General features: G+C 51.1%; 5 protein-coding genes across 5 annotated transcripts; 3 read left to right on the top strand and 2 right to left on the bottom strand.

The window, feature by feature from the left end:
- Positions 1-817: 817 nt before the first annotated feature.
- Positions 818-2,257, top strand: T069G_03314 (methyltransferase domain-containing protein; the record flags this gene model as incomplete). Its single annotated transcript, XM_056170524.1, has 5 exons — positions 818-1,147; positions 1,280-1,349; positions 1,406-1,423; positions 1,513-1,717; positions 1,786-2,257. 5 exons carry the CDS (start codon positions 818-820, stop codon positions 2,255-2,257), a joined length of 1,095 nt encoding a protein of 364 aa, XP_056031416.1.
- Positions 2,258-3,180: 923 nt separating this feature from the next.
- Positions 3,181-3,975, top strand: T069G_03313 (zinc finger c-x8-C-x5-C-x3-H type (and similar) domain-containing protein; the record flags this gene model as incomplete). Its single annotated transcript, XM_056170523.1, has 2 exons — positions 3,181-3,877; positions 3,935-3,975. The coding sequence occupies 2 exons, from the start codon at positions 3,181-3,183 to the stop codon at positions 3,973-3,975; spliced, it is 738 nt and encodes a 245-aa protein (XP_056031415.1).
- Positions 3,976-4,459: 484 nt separating this feature from the next.
- On the bottom strand, positions 4,460-6,173 carry T069G_03312 (uncharacterized protein; the record flags this gene model as incomplete). Its single annotated transcript, XM_056170522.1, has 3 exons — positions 4,460-5,428; positions 5,549-6,058; positions 6,141-6,173. 3 exons carry the CDS (start codon positions 6,171-6,173, stop codon positions 4,460-4,462), a joined length of 1,512 nt encoding a protein of 503 aa, XP_056031414.1.
- A 1,097-nt stretch (positions 6,174-7,270) lies between these two features.
- Positions 7,271-8,494, bottom strand: T069G_03311 (uncharacterized protein; the record flags this gene model as incomplete). The annotated part of the gene is made up of 1 exon (XM_056170521.1): positions 7,271-8,494. The coding sequence occupies one exon, from the start codon at positions 8,492-8,494 to the stop codon at positions 7,271-7,273; it is 1,224 nt and encodes a 407-aa protein (XP_056031413.1).
- A 1,598-nt stretch (positions 8,495-10,092) lies between these two features.
- On the top strand, positions 10,093-10,813 carry T069G_03310 (amidase domain-containing protein; the record flags this gene model as incomplete). The annotated part of the gene is made up of 2 exons (XM_056170520.1): positions 10,093-10,350; positions 10,571-10,813. The coding sequence occupies 2 exons, from the start codon at positions 10,093-10,095 to the stop codon at positions 10,811-10,813; spliced, it is 501 nt and encodes a 166-aa protein (XP_056031412.1).
- Between the last annotated feature and the right edge of the window lie 2,108 nt (positions 10,814-12,921).

Below are 12,921 nucleotides of genomic sequence, written 5' to 3'. Positions count from 1 at the left end.
GAGGCAGCGACCAGCGCATTATTACTGGCATGGTTTTTTGCGCGCCCGCAGGGTCAAATGGCACCCCCGGACCCTGCTCATCAGCCCAGTGCCACGGCTTTGGCTCATTCGACCTCGGGCTGCTGGGTATGTGAAGACATGTATGAGTAGGCATGCATATAGGTTATGCGCAGGAAAGGCTTCGCTGGGGAAATACACGAATATCCCTACATGATGTGAGGTATCATAGTACAGTGGCCTGGGAGACAAGACATTAGAGACGAACAACGACGCTGATGGAAGCGAGAAACAGGCTTTCGATACAGACGTACTGCTATAGGTACCTCGCAATGTACCAAGGAGGTACTCGCCTAGCTGCGCGAAATCCTGAGTGAGTGATTGTGACTGGTCTCATGTCAACGATTGGCTCAAAGTTGTTTGCGAAATCCCGCCCCGGCACTTGGCGCGACGGGAAGACCAAAAAATAAAAAATAAAAGGCTCTTCGCCTTGTGCTACCCCAAACTGCCAAGCGGTCGCCGTCACCACTGGGCTCTTGCTCCTCGGCAGTTGGGTTGCCAAAGAAGCTTGTGGTGGAAATCGAAACACAGAGAACGAACAAGCACGGCTGCTAGCAATTAGGGGACCCCTCATCTTGACGGACCGGATATGCCTGCTAGTGTCTGGCAGGGAACAGGTAAAGGGACTAATCTTCAACGGTGGATCTTCGAGGTTCCACTTCGGTCTTAACCGTCTCTCTCTTAAGCCAAACAAAGGGTCATGGCTCCGTCTGGAATCAAAGTCCAACCCAACTCTTACCCACACTCTTCCTAGGGCACCATGTATGACGACGATGACACCACGTTTTCGCTGGTGTCGACGGCGTCGGTGACGGATGCCACGAGCATCACCACGCGGACCGAACTCGAGCTCGACCACGGAGATGAGGACGCCGAATTTGCGGGCGTTAGCGACGTTACCAGCGACTTCGAGAGCGGCTGGGAGGTTTCATCGGGACCGTCCACCTCGGTCCCCCCAAGCGTCTACGAGGATGAGATTGCCTATGGTCGACGATATCACGGCTTCCGCCGAGGCATCTATCCTATGCCCAACGATGAGGTCGAGCGTCACAGAGAGGAAACGGTCCATGCCCTGTTTCTTCAGCTAATGGTATGTCCAAGGAAGCGGGGAATACGTTTAAGATTTGGTGGTTATTTTGCTTCGCGCTGGCGTTATGCCACCGATACCATCGGCCTCGTCGGAACAAATGGACGATCAAATGCTCACATGTTTGGGCTGTAGGGCGGACATTTATTCTATGCCAATATTGGTGACCATCCCCAGAAGATCATTGACATTGGAACTGGCATTGGTAAGTTGCATACGGAGCTTGCGCATTCGCCCAAATGCTAATCAACGTTCGAACAGGAATCTGGCCTATAGATGGTACTGCAATTCTCTATGCCCTCATGTATACGTTTACTGGCGCATCGATCCATTTCTGCACTCATGACTAACCGATGTTCTCGTGGTAGTCGCTGATCAGCATCCAAGCGCGAGCGTTATTGGCACCGACCTCTCACCGATTCAGCCGTCATGGGTACCCATCAACGTCCGCATGTTTATCGAGGATAGCGAAGAGCCCGAATGGCTCCATGGCTCTGAGTTTGACCTAGTTCACTTCCGCCAAATGACGGATGTTCTGCGAGACCTGAAGGGCCTCCTGACCAAGATTTACCCGTTTGTTCCGCCTTTCATGATGCAAAGCCATCGGGCTGTAAAGGACGTGACTGATGATTGGAGGATAGGCATGTCAAGAACGGCGGTTGGGTAGAGTTTCACGAACTCATGACGGAGATCCGATGCGACGATGGAACTATGAAGGATGACGACCCCCTCCGGGTGTTTCTCGATACGGTGAAAAACGGCCTGCGAGTTTACGGCATCAACATCCTTGCCATTACCGAGCTTGAACAGATCCTTCGCGAAACCGGCTTTTCAAATGTCCACTGCATCACGAAAAAGGTCCCGATATCGACTTGGCCGCGCGACAAAACCCTGCGAGCCCTCGGTGTGTTTATGAAGACGACTATCAACGACTCTCTCGGAGCCATGGCGGCGAAACCTCTGGCTGCTCTAAATCTATCTCCAGAACAACGAGTGGCCATGCTCGAGGCAGCACGAGACAGCCTCCAGGACGACACCATCCACCGCTATGTCAACTGTTGCGTCTGCTATGCCCAGAAGAGAGAAGGTCACTTTGCCGAGTCTCTGTATTGAACGGCCTTGTTGTTTCCCTTACGGTGTTTTGCTATGATTGATCACGGAACTTTTTTCTACTTTGGACGGAAATGCAACCTTGATCAGGCTTGAACTCTTGCCTGATATTTATGGCAGTTTGTTGGATGGATTTTTTTCACAGTTTCCTTTTACGCGGAGTTGCCACGGGATTATTCATTAGAGATTGCGTATCCGGGCTTATTGCTGGTATCAAAAAGCTTTGCGAGTCTGTATTTGTTTGCTCTTTGACAAGGATGGTCTCTCTGTTTTCCCTCTTTCCCTCGTTTCCACCCTCATTCCTTCACACACACACATTCTGTTTCTTCTGGCTCACAACGCATATCTTGATACTTATACTGTATTATAATACCCTCGGCATTGTAATGCCGCTTATTGATAGGCTTCGTTTCGCATAGCTGTTCATCTCGCCTTTGGGGATATTGCCTAAAGATGGCCGCTACTTGGCGAGCCCTACGATGCGAACACGGCCAATATAGTTTGATACTAAGGCATCTACGTTTGAAACTGCAATTTCTTCCTACTAGACCAAAGATACGCGCCTTTCAATCCAATCTTGGTGGATTACTTAATCGCCAATATCTCAACTGCTTCGGTCACTGTCTCTCGAAATGGACGAAAGATGGTGGTGTGGCTGACACATCCGCCACTAGTGGCTGAAGCTTTCGGGTGGATGCAATTGAACCTCTGCTAAAGCACCAGCCTTGACCCAAAGCTTCAACTTCAACTTTTCCGCCCTCCCATCAACATCTCCACGACACGCTCCAACGACTTTGGCGACCATCTTCTTGTGCTGCTCAATCCAACATTAGAGACTCATCCATTCCTAATCCCACTCATCGAATACCAATTCAAACAACATCTCCGTTCAACCCGGGCATCTCTGCCCTCCCACCCAAGTCACAATGGCCACGACAACAGCACACGCCAGCGACGTCGCCGCCATCCTCAACCACACCGCGCAGCCCTACAACTTCCGCTTCTCGCCGTTCCTCCGGCAGACATACCAAGTCGGCCTCCCGCCCGACCGCCCCGTATGCAAGGCCTTCCAGTCCGGCAGCTGCCCCAACGGCACGCGCTGCTCGGAGCGGCACGTCTCGGACGGGCGCTCCAGGGACCAGCAGCAGCCGTCGGGCGGGCTCAACTCGCTCGTGTGCAAGCACTGGCTGCGCGGCCTGTGCAAGAAGGGCGAGCACTGCGAGTTCTTGCACGAATATAATCTGCGCAAGATGCCCGAGTGCAACTTCTTCATGCGTAATGGCTATTGTTCGAATGGCGAGGAGTGTCTGTATCTGCACGTCGATCCGCTGAGCAAGCTGCCGCCGTGTCCGCATTATGATATGGGGTTCTGTCCGCTGGGACCGCTTTGTTCGAAGAAGCATGTGAGGAGGAAGCTTTGTGTGTATTACTTGGCGGGTTTTTGTCCTGATGGGCTGGAGTGCAAGACGGGGGCGCATCCGAAGTGGTCCAAGGATCTGGAGAAGCCGGTTGCTAAGAGCGCGGAAAAGACAGAGGACGAAATAAAGCTGGAGGTACAGCAGTTTAGGGACGACGAGGGAGATCGATTTAGAGATGGACGGGGGGATCGTGACGGGCGTGAGGGTAGGGAAGATCGGGGCCATGGGCGGCATGGGCGAGGAGGAGGCGGACGATGGAGAGGAGGAGGTGGACGAGGAAGGTATAGGGGTAGGGGACACTGAGATGCGGAATCGTGGTGATGAAATGAAGGAGAAGAGGGGAGAAGACCAAATGAAGCCAGGGCTCATGGCTGTTACGTTAACATTTACAACTTTTTTCGAGTCCTTTATGATACCCTGTTGGGATGGAGGCTATGGCGGGGGAAGAAACACAAATCCAAGGGACGGGCGTTATTATATATACTACATATCCTCTGCACACACAGCCTGTATAGAGAGAGGGAACAGCATTATCAATGAATAATTCTGAATGAATGAATTTGAGTCAATAAAGTCGTGAGCGTATCTATGTACCGTTGATGAAATCAGAGTGGGTTTCCTTCCATGCATACATAAAACATCCAATCGTTAAATACGGGCTTGCAACATATATATACCCATAGGTTTCCAGCTCAGGCCATGCTGTTCCGGCAGGCTGTTTGCGTCATCAGTTTCCAGGAAATAAAACCGGTTCTTTTTTTCAAGTTCTTTAACACCTTTGATCCTTTCAAGGAGCAGGGGCATCAGTAGGAGGCTGATCCCACTTGGCAGTCTCGCCCGAGTTCCAGACGTTGCCCTCGGACTGGACGGCGATAAACTCCTTGGACTCGGAGATGGATCCCTCGCCACCTTCCTCGCCGTCGTCGCTGCCATCTTCGGAGCCCTCGTATGAGCTCGTCTTCCAGGTGGACAGCTCGTCGACCTTGCGGATGCCCATCATCCACGAGACAATGCTTCGCGGGGCCCATCGGCCAACGAACCCGTAGATGCTGGCGCCGAGGCCGATGCGAACGGTGTCAGACTTGACAGAGCCGTCGATGACGTCGAAAACGGTGGCGTGGAGGTGTCGGAGGGAGCTGCCCTTGAGACCTCGGATGCGGGCTCCGGAGATGGCCGATGCAGTCTGAGCAACAAAGTTGCGTCCGTAGACGTGTCTAGCACCGTCGGGCCAGACCAGTGTATCCTCGGGGTTTCCTGCGCTGGTCACCAGGCCCTGGGTTGGCGAGCCGGTGCGAATGGGCACGAAGCCGGAGAAGTCGAAGGTGCCGAGCTGCATGTGGGTCACGGGGATGTCGAGAGGTCGCAGTTCGGCCGTCAAGACCTCGGTGAAGGCCGATAGGGCGGAGCAGACGGTAGCTTCGGGGGCGTGGAAGGGCGGGTTGATGGAGGAAATGATGGAGGGGGTGAAAACGAGGACCTTGGGAGGGACCCATTTCTCTCCGATGGGGCCAAGCCTTGATGTGAGCAGCGGGAGGAATGTCTGGATGGTGAGAATGGGCTGCAGCAGATGGGTGTTGAAGAGGTCGGCAAAGGCTGATGGGGGGATGGTGGCGATGGGAGAGGTCTGGTAGTGAAGGCTAGGGATCAGGAAGACGGATTTGAGCGTCAGCTGGTTTGGCTTGATGTTGGGCCCGGGAGCTCTGGGAGATGTGAGGAAGTGAGCAAAGCGCTCGATGGCCAGGCCGGCATTGGGAGGCTAGGTGGGGATAGCAGTTAGCAAACTTGCTTTCACATGCAAACTTGGGACTTATATAGTTCTCATCAAAACCACCCAAATGAGTCATGATAAGGATATCATTATGAGGAGAAGACTCACATTTGTGGTATCAATGGTGAGGGGCATAATGTCAGCACGAGAAAAGGACTTGACTGCGGCCTCGTCCTCGGGAGCGTTGCACACGATAAAGACGATGAAGCCGCGCCTCTCCATATCCAGAGCCAGCGACTTGGTCAGCGGCAGGCGAGGAGACCCCGCGATAACGACAACCTCGGAGCGGCCGCCATTCTTGCTTCGCTTGGCCCTCCGTACCTTTCGCACGTACTTGTTCTGCTGGTAGCCCTTGTAGGCAACGGTGGTGGTGATGACAACGGCAGCGCCAATCAGGTACTTGTTCCTGGAGAACCAGCTCTGCAGCTTTTCGATTGTCGACAGCGGCACGACAATGACCTCGGGCTTAGGCGGGGGCAGAGGCTTCACAATGTCAGGCAGCCAGTCGACCGTCGCCAGCCTCTCGCGAACGGCCTCGGAGGCCTTGTCGACGCCCTTGTCGATGAACTCGGCGGCATTGTCGGTGACCTTGCGAAAGGTGCCCGAGATGGTGTTGAGCTGGAGGGGATTTGCGTTAGCCGCGGCTATAAAGCTTTGCCTTTGCCGCAAGGGCGAGGAATGAGGGCAGGGCAGTCCTTACCACGTCCATCACCTGGTTGTTTTCGGTCGCCATGATGAGGGGCTTCTAGCTTGAAGCGTGGGGAAGAGAAGACGGGGAAGGAGGAGGAGGAGAGGAAGAAGAGAAGAGGAAAAGAAGAGAGAAAAAAGCTCTAGTTGGGCTCTGAGCCTGATGACGGTATTCAGAGCAGAGGCTTTCACAGGATGGTGTGGAGACGGCCAGCTGGTCCGGTCGGGTCCCGGAGGCGGCTTTAGTGGGATGGGAGAAGGGAAGCGAGCGCTATAAGGCGCTACAGGGCGCTATAGAGCAGCGAGCGGTCCTGTGATTGGCGGTGGCTGCACGGCTAGGGGGGGACAGACCAGCTGTCTAGGGCTAGTGGGCGGCACTCAGCATGGGGAGGAAACGGACGAAAAAAAAATGGGAGGAATAGTTATACATGGGTGATTGATAAGGGACATGGCTGATGGAAAATCAAAGGCTGGGAAGAAGAATTGCTACGGCTGATGGCGGTTGAAGCAGCAGGAAAGGATAGGTAAGGCAGTTATGCATGAGCCATGCCCCAAGACCCAAGATGAGGGGAATTGGGTTCTCACGACTGATGAATTTGCTGTACATGGCATGGACACACGTCGAGCATCTCACACGTGTCATATGTGGGCACTTGATTCAAGGCTCTGCAGCTCACCGCTCAGGGCGATGAGACGCTGGCCAGCCCCATACAATGCAAAAGAGGATGAACCAAAGTCGCATTCATGCCATGTTTGCTTTTGGACAGGGCGGGTTACCAAGTACAGCATAGCAGACGGAGCATTTCAAGGGGCTTCTCAGGTGCTTTTCTTCAATGGTCGTTACAAGACTCTCCCCCTTGTTAATCTCAGTCTCCCCAACGAGGAACAACACATCAGGCACCACGCCACTCTTGTAGGAACATGTAATCAATGTATCAATGCTTTTACCCGTTTCTTTGCCCCTCCAGCTCCTTGAACCCCCCCGGTCGACCATGTATGTGCATGTACCTGTATCCGACGTGTAGATTATCCATGTAAGGCATTCATGTATGTACAAAGTATGTAGGCCTCGCTCGCTTGCATATCAAAACAATGGGGTATCGTCGTTCAACTGCATGTGTCATCTCCACCCGGGACCCGATCCTAGACAAACGAAACGTACACAAGCGGGGTGACATATGCAGCGTATGTGCTGGGCTTGAAGTACTGCGTCCACGTCAGATAGATGCCGTCGTCATACTCGCGCAGCATGTGAGGATGCGCTTGCAAGCTGTACGACGGCAGGTCCCCATCGCCGTTGGGCCCCGAGTAGAGGAGATATGGGCTTGTCCAGGGCCCTTCTGGGCTTGGGGCCGTCGAGATGTAAAAGTCGGCCGAGACGCTGATGCTGGCCTGGCCGATCCAGACGTATGACTGGGCCCGATCCGAGAAGTAAAAGGTTCCCTGTCCTGTTGTTCCGGCATTGGGGACTGCAGCAGCTGGGTCATCGATGGCGGGCTTGGTGCTTGTCCACTTGCCATCCACGTAGTATTCGTATTGGCTCTTGTTCTCGATACAATCGACGGGAACCCTTGCTAAAGCGACACCTCCCAGGTGTAGTAGTCCGTAGAGATAGGCGTACTCCCCCCTGACAACGTTGCCATAGGTTCCATATGCAATCTCGTGCTCTCCCCAGAAATTACCATCCACAGTTGAAACAGCCGGAAGCACGTCTGGGTTGAGATCGGGCGTGTATGTCATCTTGAACATGGTGGTTGAAGGCTGAGGTGTCAATTGCTCCATGCTACTGCTGACCATCTGGTTGTTGGACACCCAAGTATATGCCGTGACAGTTCCATTGAGAGCCGTGTCCGTGACCATTGGTGGTGAGTCTGGCCATGCTGTCCATCTGCTTGTCCCGTCATCACATGCCCCAGAGTTTGGGCACATGTTGGGGCCCAAGGGGTAGAACGTAGGAAGAGTTGGCCGCGGGCCCTTCATCAGGAGGATGCTATTGATGCCATCTGATCCTGCTCCAACCGGCCCTCCCTGTTGAATAGCGGGTGCTTCGTCTTGCTGATTGTCGGTCCAGCCGGCTGTGTTGGCAAAGACGAATGCAAACTGGTTGGTGCCGGGGACACGGATGGCAGTGTCTCGACAAGTCCAAAGGGTACGAAATCCCATCTTGACCGAGCCGCAGGAGTCGCGGCTGAGATCGGGATCCGTCACATTGGCAAGAATTGTTGCACTCTTGGCCTGGGGCATATAATGCGGTATCAAGGTTGGCTTCTGCGAAATAACAAAGATTTTCTTGCTCTCATATTGAATGGGGGCCGCATAAGTGATGGAAGTGGCCAGGAGAGCTGCCAGAAAGAGAAATATGTGCATCATTCGACGTTAAAAGTGTAGTACACAGCAAATAACTAGTGCCACCAAAAGATCGACAGGCGAATCATGAAGAAAGAGTGATAAAAATGGAGAGAAGCGTCTTATCAAAGTCCAACACCAAGGTTAAAAAGAGAGCGTCAACAAAGTTATAGACCACCCGAAAAGAATGTAAAATGGCGTCTTTGGAGTCCAGCCCCAAATTCTCCGTGGACTTGATGGCGCTCAAAAAAAGGAAAGGTACGAGGCCTGCCGTCAAAAGGACAGGAAGAGAAAAAAAATGGCATCGCCACTGATAGCGTTCAATATATGCACGAGACAGCTCAGACCCTAGGCGCGTGTGGCAGGTCGGCCCCTGCCATTCGTTGCCTTTCTTGGACTCTCGATAAGGCAGCGTCGCAATCTATCTGGAGACTCGTTTTAGCGACCCGAGTCGAGGTTCCTATTGCTCAAATGCTCAGAGTTCCAAGCACGACAGCCAATAGTCTGCTGCTAGAGCCAACAGCGAGATGCAGATGGTTTCAGGCATGGCCCACACGCCGCCGCCAAATCACCTTGAGAGGAGAAAAATCAGCCAAACAATTGTTCATCTGGCTTGTGAAGAGATAATCGAAGTGCCGAGCGGTTCGTCCAGGTGGGAATAATGGCAGTGCAGGAACGGAATAGACGACCGACTAGGCAAAGACGAAGCCGATCTCCAGCTAGGCCACTAGCTTGAAACTACCATCTCGCCCTAGTAATAACCAGGAGTTGACATGGGAAACGAAGACGAAAAAAGGTGAAGGGGCATGGTCTAGATCGAGGCAATGGAAGAATCTATTTTGAACTCGGCAAACATCCATTGACATTTTATTTTCTGCAAGTGTGGCTAGTTGGAAGCGAGCTTCGCTTATATAGGTCGTGTACATAGAGATGTAGTTGCAAGCACGTGCTTTCATGTCGTTGATAAGCCAAATGTGCAGCCTCAACATCGGAGGCGATGTCTTTAATGGATGAAGGGCGTGCCCTTAACGGCTTCGAGATGCCGTGCTGTAGGATACATGCAATGAGCTATCGAAGCTATTAATCAGCGTTGTCGTCTGAAATCGGATCCAACTGACTTGTATCGACCCTCGTCCATAAGCACATCTTTTAGTATATCACACTTCGCAATCTTGACAATGTTTCTCCTAGTATACCTTCAGCACAGGCTAGACTGGTACGTCTCAAAGCTCCAATTTCTTACAGAATGTTCGTATCAATCTATAACTCGTAATATTTGATTCTGACACAGTCGGTAGTCGTTTCAAAAAAGACCACCGAGCTGCCAAAACCAGAGCTATCCCAGCATGTCATGGCCCCTTCAGCGTTATTAACCGTGAAAATATCAGCAAATCAATCGAGCATCTCATCTTGGAAGTATATAAGAATGCTGATCGAGCCATTGGCATTTTGAACATATATGGTAAGGTTGCTATTGAGACCCATGCTAAGACCGACTGCTTAATTGAGGCTAGGATACCTTCCGCCGAAGCGTGGCTCAAAGGCGCATAAATTAATCTGAGTGGCCTCCTTGGCAGATATTTCCGTTAGCCTCAAGGATAACGTCAATGAAACCGAATATGAGAACTCGTTTGGATTTGAGCAAGTTCGTTGGCGAGCATGTTGGCGATGTGAAAACAACGAAGTTGCTCAAGGATACTGGAGCTGTGCCATGCGTCAAGGCTAACATTTCCACTCCATTACTGAGCTTTGAATCAAGCAATGATGTTTGGGGTCGACCTGCCAATATTTACAATAACAAGTACGCACCGGGAGGCTCTACTGGTGGCGACGGCGCGCTGCTCGCTCTCGGCGAAAGAATTGGAATTCGCAGCAATGTAGCAGGCAGTGCTCGATGTCCCGCTCATTATTTAAGGAGTATATTCGCACAAATGCTCTGCGAGCGGGTGGGTGAAGCTGGGAGCATCTACGTCAATGCCAGGCCAGGACGACATCCTTTCGGTTCTCTCCCCGATGGCTCGAACCTTGGATGATCTGACGTATTTTATACAACCCATTATCTGGATGAAGCTGTGGCCATATGACTGTTCAGTTTAGCCTCTGCCATGGAAGTCCGAGGCTGAACAAGAGATTCTACAAAAAGGCCGACTCAGAGTCGGATTCTTCAGGACAGATGGCGTCGTAAACCTCAGCCCTGCTTGCAAAAGGGCCCTTGAAAAGGCTGAGTACGAGATGGTTAAGATTAACCCTCTATCGCCATATGAAGCCCTGCAACTTGCATACCAACTTCTGTACAACGATGGACTGAAAACAGTCTACCCATTTTCCCGAAGAGGCTAATGACCGCAGAGTTTGCAAATGCGCTTCTACATGCGACTTCTTCCATCAAGTACCTGCATTATCTTTGGATGAAGTACATCCAGGGAAATTCTCTGTGGGCGGACGTCCTATACGACTGGCATCCAAGGACGTCTTAGAGTATTGGCAGCTAATTGCCAAGCGAGAGGCATACAAGCGAAGATGGTTCGAGTGGTAGGAGGATACCAAGATAGACTTCATCATCGCTCCGCCAAATGCACTCCCCGCTGTTTCTCACAATGGAATGCATGATGCTGTGAGCAGCTGTGCATACACTTTTCTCTCTAATCTGGTGGGTGCTCTTGAATATCGACTTGTTACGTACGCGAATTATGAAGTTACTAATGCCAAGTGCTTGCAGTTTGGCTACTCCGCGGGCGTGATGCCTGTGACTTATGTAGACAGGGGAAAAGATCAGTTGCCAAGTACTGACAATATCAAGAGACTCAACGGAATTGCTCAAGGTGCCTACAAATGATACAATGCAGATGATATGCATAGTCGTCCACAGTTGGTGTCTAGGTTGTTGGACGACGCTTGAAGGAGGAGAAGGTGTTGGAGGTTATGAAGAGGATGGAAGATGCACTGGGCGATGGCAAGCTCGAACTATTGGGTCTTGATTGAGTGTATGAACTGTTGGATCATAAAAAATTGCTACAAACAGCTATATTGAGCTATATTGGAGAGTCGGTGTGATGAGCTAAGATGTTCCTCACCGAGCAACGCACTGTGTAATACGTACTTTTCACCTGTGTAAGTACGCGCCAATCATGAGATTTCACTTCGTCTATGCCACGAGGTATCTAATGCTACCATAATTTATGATAGCTCGACACGCACGTCTACTTAGCTTTGTGTTCATCAGATTGAATACTACAGGCGCGCTTCCACCGCCACCAAGATCATGCCATTTGTACCAAATAGGAAACCTATTTTGCCTCCAACTATAAATACACGAAGCTCAAGGAACCAAAACACCAAGTATAGACACTCTATAGACTTTTTAAGGCGTCATGACTCGGAAATCCATCTGGCCGTCTAACCTCGGCTCCGAATATGCATGTCTTGACAATGTTGACCTGTCCTCTCGGCGTCTCCGACTCAGGTAGCCACACTAGGTATTTCTATGCAAGTTGAGGGATATCGACACTCTTGAGGCTTAGTCGCTCGGTAGGGCGAACCAATCATCCCCTTAACACATTCACCGGCCATCTGTAAATGTGACGGTTTGGAAAGCAGGGGGATCTAGGACCCTTGGGACAAGCATACCAGCTGTGTCAGCTGCCTCTTGTTATATTATGCCGAGTACTTTGTTCAGCTCGGAGTATCCCCGTAGTATATATAAAACGGTGACCAATCAAATGTGAAATAGCACATTGTACTTGTTTGTATCCCGTTGTTTCTTTTGGTGGCGGGTTTACATTGATAAGTGACGGATATGCATCCCGAAAATGACAAATTTGTAAGCATGTCACTGCCGGCAAAGAACCCTGAATGCTCTAGATGCTTCCGAAGGATTCTCCATAAGATGATATCTCATGCAGTTTGTGCCAAAATGGGTTAACGGACGCCCGATTCCGTGGACGTGCATTTGATTGAGACCCCCATGTTTGCATGTTGGCGAGAGGCTAGTACTTGACACTTCGCGTACTAAATCTGCTAGTGAAACGTTGGGTAAGATGCATTGGAGAGGATGTACGTATGAAGTTTATTTAATGCTGCTCTTATTTTCCATGTTATTATTTAAATACGTTATCATATTTACATATTTACAGCTGAGTTGAGTGCATCTGCTATCGGTGTTTCTAGAGCCTTCCCTAGCAGCTAAATCGTTACAAGGATGGTCCCTCTGCTTCACTTACATACACACCCTGAACTACATATGTTCTAGACTTATTAGTTGGAAGTTAATAGACTAATCTACTATTTTTCTCTGTATCTCTTCAAACACAAGTAAACAGCTGAAGCTTATATTCCAGCAGGTTACACGATGCCAATCATCTGCCGCTCCGTCGGCATTGCTCATTCACCCAGCGCCCGGCTTAGTCATCTTGGGCCGCGTATACTTTACGCCTTAGCTGTATGATTAG

This window comes from Trichoderma breve, chromosome 2, assembly GCF_028502605.1.
Source record: "Trichoderma breve strain T069 chromosome 2, whole genome shotgun sequence".
Taxonomy (NCBI): domain Eukaryota; kingdom Fungi; phylum Ascomycota; class Sordariomycetes; order Hypocreales; family Hypocreaceae; genus Trichoderma; species Trichoderma breve.
The sequence above is the reverse complement of the archived record's forward strand: the minus strand, read 5'-3'. Positions and strand labels throughout refer to the sequence as shown.